This window comes from Micropterus dolomieu, linkage group LG08 (genome assembly GCF_021292245.1).
Source record: "Micropterus dolomieu isolate WLL.071019.BEF.003 ecotype Adirondacks linkage group LG08, ASM2129224v1, whole genome shotgun sequence".
NCBI classification, from domain to species: Eukaryota; Metazoa; Chordata; class Actinopteri; order Centrarchiformes; family Centrarchidae; genus Micropterus; species Micropterus dolomieu.
Genome location: NC_060157.1, coordinates 11,170,412 through 11,177,404, shown reverse-complemented (window position 1 = coordinate 11,177,404; position 6,993 = coordinate 11,170,412). Strand labels below are relative to the sequence as shown.

At 38.2% G+C, this 6,993-nt stretch overlaps 1 protein-coding gene across 1 annotated transcript; it reads right to left on the bottom strand.

The window, feature by feature from the left end:
* Positions 1-3,225: 3,225 nt before the first annotated feature.
* On the bottom strand, positions 3,226-6,993 carry LOC123975755 (aquaporin AQPAe.a). Its single transcript, XM_046057487.1, has 6 exons — positions 6,979-6,993; positions 6,335-6,529; positions 5,185-5,346; positions 4,921-5,085; positions 4,500-4,580; positions 3,226-3,441 (listed from the first exon to the last, which is right to left on the bottom strand). The coding sequence occupies exons 1-6, from the start codon at positions 6,991-6,993 to the stop codon at positions 3,226-3,228; spliced, it is 834 nt and encodes a 277-aa protein (XP_045913443.1).

Genomic DNA, 6,993 nt, shown 5'->3' with positions numbered 1-6,993 from the left:
GCATGTGGGCTACGTATGGACGGAGACAAGACAAAATACATATTAAACTAAAGCAAAAGAGTAAGAGCTAACCAAGCATTGTCTTAAATTTGCCTCAGAGCTCAGAGCTGCCACTGGCACTGCTCCACAGCCAACACCATGTAGGCTAGCTGAGAAATCTAACTAACATGTGCAAGGTGAGAAAAACAGCAACGGAGAGGGAAAACAGTGGAAAGGAAAGTGTGGAAAAACACGGAGGCACAAGCAATGAACCAACAATTATTCACATAACACAGCAGATTGTGTCTTCTGTTGTGACAGGGGCTTCTAGGAGGTGCTCGGCAGAGGTTTGCATAATGTGAGAGTGTGTGTTTGCCTGTGTGTGTGTGTTGCATGAGGACGAATGACCAAGGCCCTGAAAGTTCTGTGTGTGTGGAGCTGGGGAAAGGGAGAGAGGTGCAGTAAGGCAGCAGGGATGTGGGGGGACGGTGGGTTTACAGAACAGCACCGAGGCATCGCGCTGACCAGTCGAGAGCCATCACTGTTGGGGAGTTGGGGGTGGGGGTGAGAGATGGGGGTGATGAATGCTGAATGCTGAGCTTGCCGTTTTAACTCCCTTTTATACATGTTAGAACACACACAATGCAAAATGCTGGCAGCACTGTGGCAGTTATTGCTGTTGTGCACGATGTGTGTGTGTATAAATAGTTTATGTATGAGTATGTGTGCACTGTGCATGTGTGTTTTCAAATTACACTGCTATAGTGATACTGATTGCTAACATGGTTTTATTTTAGACTTGCTGTCAAATCCAGATAATACAGTGTACAGTGAACACATTTGACCTCAGTTATCAATATTAATACATAATAAATATAATAAATAGTATTGGTTTTAAAGTGGCAGTTCATCCGAATTCCAAAAACATATTTTTCACTTACCACTAGTGGTATGAGGTGTACTTGGGTGGAGGCAGATATCTCAGAGTTGAATATCTCAAAACTTAGGCAAATTGAATCAAATTCATCTGCAAGGCAAGGCCACTACTGGGAAAATTTTCTTGTATAATTTGGGTGAACTGACCAACAGGGCATCGTTTGCCAAAAAGGTTCCATGAAAGCAAAATTGTCTCTCACACACCCAAACACGCATGTACACACACACACACACACACACACACGCTCATTGTACCCATTTTAAATTACAAAGCTTATTTCCACTGAAGGTGTTCTTTCTGTACAGCCATTACAGAGGTATGAAGGTCCATTTGCTTGTGAATAGGAGGCCTCGGCGAAGAGATGGACGGTAACAGGCACAGACATGAGAGCGATGTCGAACTGACTGAGAGCATCATTGAACCTACAATGCAGGGCAAGGACCTCTTTAGCATTTCAAAGCATCCACAGATATGGGATGGAACTGAAAATGGTGAACATGAGGGTGTTTTCAGACGGATTTCAATGAGTCTCAATTATATATTCTAATGATGTGCAAATGTGAAAGTAACAATACGGAATCTCACAATATTGGCTGCACTTTCACATACGCTAATGGCAGGCAACCAGGACCTCAGAGGTCACATTCAGCCCCTTTAAAATACAGCTTCCACGTTAATTTCTCCCCACATGTGCAACAAAAAGCAAAGACTAATTTTAGTCAGAATCCGTGGAACATTGTGAACCTCCAGAATGAGCTGGTAATGTTTTAGTGGAAGGACAGTAAAAGGATAACTCAGTGATCGCTTGAAAGTAGTCTTCCCTTTGTTGCCTTTATTCGCACCTGAGCAACATGTAGGTTTTATATTTAATGTGGTCTCTTGAAAAGAAAAGGGACCTGTAGGGCACACGCAAGCACACAACGCATGTTAGTGAGACCATGTGACTTTGAAAGGAGAAATAACACATTCTTTACAAACAAATACCTGAATTCATGAGCAACAATAAACACCCTCACTCAGCTTAATATACTGAGGGGGTTTGCTGCTACAGCCTCACTAGTCTGATATGAGCATAAGCTAATGGTGGCTAATGTTAGCTAACATGGGCAAACTCTACATAAATAGTGCTATTAAACTGATGTTTGAATGATGAATGAGTTAGTTTGCAGACTTTTCACTCTTCTCTACTTGTGCTACTATGACATTATGTTAAAGCATTTACCATCATCCCTTAAATGTCAACAGCAAAAGTTACATAGTCTCATTTAAATATTTGGGTTTACTAACTTAGGTTACAGGACACAGGAGGTGGGAAGTAACAAGATACTGTATGTTTTCCTAGGTTTTCAGGTACTGGTACTTTGATGGAGTATTTCCATTTTACTATTACATTGTGTTTTATAGTGAAACATTGTACTTTTTTACTTAACAACATTTTTCTGTCTGCTGCAGTTAGTCAACTATTTACTTTGATTCTACACTGAACTCATAAAATGTGGCTGTTATAGGGAATAAATCTTGTATTACCAATATATTGACTTTGTTTCAGATCAATAATTGTTACACTCTGACAGGAACATTGCGTGAGTCATTTTTCAAGCAAAAATGTCAGACATTCACTAGTTCCAGGATCTAAAATGTGAGGATTTGCTCATTGTTTTCTGCCTTATGTTGTTGTAAAATTAATATCTTTGGGTTTTAGACTGTTGGTCAGACAAGATGTTTGAATACTTCATCTTCATTTTCAAATTATAATGGGCATTTCCCACAATTTTCTGACCTTTAATAGAAGAAAATCAACAAAATGAGAAACTAAACAGCAGATTAATCACGTTGGGGTTCAGTGTCTTGCTCAAGGACACTTCAACAGGAAAAGCTGGGGTTCAATCTTACAAATAATAGACAACTGCTTAGTTGCTCTATCACCTAAGCTACAGCCACCATTTCTCTTGAAGTATTACTACTTCACATTTTAGTATTTCTTCATCACAGGATTGGAATGCTTGACAAGGTACTTTAAAACTCAAAACTGTATATAATAATATTATATATAGGATAAACACTTTTTTCCTCTCTTGGATCACTCACTGGGAGCAGCTGTATGATTTTGTGTATTACACCATAAATTATTAATGGTAAATGTGCTCATATGTGATAAATTTAACTTAAAGCACAGCTACTCCCTTTCTTTTATCCCATTTACTGTCAAGCCTGATCTACATTACTGATAAACTGTACATTTTCATAAAAATCACTGCAATATTGCAAAAGGAATGTATTTCTGTTTGTTTTTTTTCATGTAGGTGTCATCAGTTGTTTTCTTGTTTGTTGGCCTGCTTGGCTCTCATGGCATTCTGCGTGACTGTGGACAGCGATGATCCGGTCATGCTGGCCGTCTCCACAATCTCGATATCCTTACAGGTTAGACATGCCACCAGCTTCTGGCGAGAGGCACTGCGTGCAAAGAAGAACTCATGGGACACTCCCGCCAGGATAGCACCGAGCACTGGTCCCATCCAATAAACCTGAAGGTGGGCAACAGAGAAACAGGTTTTACAGATGTGTTTAGACAGAAGAATGCTTTCACTTTACGGTTCAAAATGGGTATGCGACAAATAGACAACTTTGAATCAGCTGAATATCATCTGGGAATATTCAGACACTAATTAAAAGTAGAAATTCAACAATACAAATGTATCTTTATGAGTAAAAGTCTTGCATTCAAAATTGTATTGAAGTAAAAATATTAGCAGTTAAATGTTCTTACAGAATTAAAAGTAAAAGTACTATTGTTCTGCTGAAAGATTGCACCTGTATTTGTTTCTAAATACTGATGCATTTGTGGGTAAGCAGCATTTTACTGTTGCAGCTGGTCGAGGTGGAACTGCTTTATCTGTAAATGCTCTGTATTTGTACAGCAACCACTCACTCGCTTTTACACTACATCGCATTCACCCATTTGCACACATTCATACACTGATAGTTGTGGCCATGTGTTTCTATATGTTTAGTAGTTTAGTCCATCGGTTCCCAACCTAATGATCGGGCCCATCCAAAGGGTCACAACATAAATCTGGAGGGATCATGAGATGAGAGGAAAGAAGAAAAAACTAATTTCTGCAACACACATTTATATATAATTTTGGGACTTTTTTCCCAATCTTCAATCATGTTTTTACTTCTTTGGGTCTTGAAAAATTATTATTTATTTATTAAAATTATTTAAATGAAACCATGTGAGCTGTTTGAGCTCTTTTTTTCCCAAAACATTTTTAATACAAGGTCATAAGTGTTTGGCAACCACTGGCATAATCTTTAAATGTTTGGTAATCACTGGCTAAGCGTATTAAATGTTTTAAATCCTAATCTGAAAAGTAATTGCAATAGCTACAGCTGACAGATAAATGTAGTGGAGTAAAAAGTACAAAATGTTACTTGATTACTGATTATTAAATGTTTTATTTTATTAAATGTTTTTGCTCATATTATTATTATCATAACAAATAAAATAAATTGACTAGCAATGGAAAAATCAGTTGGACAATGAAGATAGATGTGGATTTTGAGGATCTCTCTCTCTCACCCAGTGGTTTTCCCAGAAGCTAGTGATGATTGCCGGACCCAGAGAACGTGCGGGGTTCATACTTGCACCAGAGAACCGTGCCTGACAGAAAAACAGCACATACACAAAAATTAAGTGCTATGTTTCTTTTTCTTTACACTTTAATTTTTATTGGGTTTTCAGATCTGGAAACAACAACGTGAGAACATATTGAACAAACAGTTGTCAATCACTTTTCCCAATTCCTGTAAAATAAAAATAAAATATATATATATATATATATCTTTTAACATTCAGCAGGTAGCTCAATTTTTCCTCTGACTAAATTTCCTTAACATTCTCAAACCATTGCTCTTTCCCTGAAGAGTCAGCTTTAAACAGTTTTTTTTAATGAATATTTCTGACAGAAAATAACATGATTCTGTGTGACAGCTCTCCTTACCCCTATTAGCACGCCAGCAGTGTGTGCTAATCCAATGGCCAGGTTTCCTGGTTCTGGGCTTTCCCTCCGTCGCTGGTCCTCCACTGAGAACACAGTGAAGACCAGCTGGAAGGTGCACAATGCCTCTATGCCCAAAGCCTGGGCTGCATTCAGCTCTATGGGAACCTGCGTCAGGTAAAAGAGGAGCAGGAGAGGTAGGCAGGAATATTCTGAAAATATGTTTCAAACTTTAAAAGGTAACCTACTAACAATCTGAGAACTGACCCTGTTGACGAAGTATTCTGCAGTGGTTTTGAGTGGCAGGGCCAGGTAGAGGGCTCCAGCTCCTAAAGAGGCCCCCAAACACTGTGCAGTGATATAAGCAAGGGCCCTGAGAACATCCAGCCTCCGAGTGGCCAACAGGGACAGAGTCACAGCAGGGTTCACCTGATCAGAGAGCACAAACACATGCTTACATATAAAGAAAATTACAAATATTGAAAAATAAATAACATAAAAACTGCCAGTGGTAGAATGTAACTAAGGCTATTTACTTAAGTACTTGTATTTTACTTGAGTATTTCCATTATATACTTCTACTCCAATACATTTCAGAGGAAAAAATTGGACTATTTTAATCCACTACGTTTCTCTGTCAGCTGAAGTTATGTATATTTTTTCAGATTAAAACAAATAAGATTATAAGATCAAACCAGTGGTTCCCAACCTGTTTGGTTTGTGACTCCTAAAAACAAAAGTAGATTCATATGTGGCCCCTTCTCATGTTTCAGATATCTATGATATGTTAGCAGTTCCAACAAATAGTGATCTCCCCTCTAAACTTCTCATATTGTTTCATTAAATAACTGTTTGAGGCTTGAAGAGGTAAAAGTATCCAATATTGTTTTTAAAGGCAAAGACTAGAGAAAACTCTAAAACATTTAAAACAGATTTGTGTTGTTTTTTCTTCCTCCTTGTCCCATTAATCATCTTACAACCCATCAGATTTATCTTATGACTCCCCTGGTTGGGAACCACTCAATTAATTACCTACCTGTATATAAAGTAATTTAGACTAAAAGTAAAATGCTGCTTACACATTTTTGCATCAGTATTAACAATCTAATAATGTCGCATGATAAAATATCACCCACACAGGACAAAATTAATACTTTAATTATTGATACTTAAATGACATTAAGTTAATAATACTACTGTATATTTATTGAAGTAGGATTTGAAATGTAGGAGTTTTACTTAAAATAGAGTATTTCTATAGTCTAGTATTGGTACTTCTACTCCAGTAAAGGATGTGAGTACTTCTTAAACCACTGACAACTGCTCTGTTACCACCAGGAAAGAACTTCCAACAAGAACAAGTCAATCGCAGAAAGATTTTTTTTTTTAAATGAGTGTGTGACTATGAGACATTCACCTGTGCCCCACTTATTTCTCCAAAACAGTGACCCAGTACAACAATCACAGCACCCACTGCCACTGCTGGGTAGAGGGGTCCCCCGGGGGCCTCGCCGGGGCCTGGCACAGAGGCACCCAGCACGGCGCTTACTAATACCAGGGTGCCGAGCAGCTCTGCCAGCATGGCACGCCAGAACTGCCGACTACGTAGCTCCTCGGAGAAAGGGGACATAAACAAAGATGGCCTATACTTAGATGTTTTTTTAAATTATGGGGTAAATGAAAACAGAACAAAATCTTGCTCAAACCCTAACTAGTGCTGGGATCCAAACAAAGCCTGATGAAGGTTGTATACTATATGCTTACGATTATGTTATCAATCTACTTTTTAAGATATTCCTTCTACTGCTATCAAATGTCAAAGATGACACAAGTGGACACATTGACAACACTTATTCCATCACTATATCTAACATAAACAAGTCAACTCCATGTTAGTAAGCTGTATTTCAACACTGTAACACATTGTCTACTTTTGCTGCCATAAAATAAAAATACACAAGCCCTACTTGCTTAAAACAATGTTGGTTAGATTAGTTACTCTTAGGTACTACATTGGAAATCATGAGGGGTTTAAACGCCAATGTAAAATAAAATGCTTACCTCACGCCACGTCAT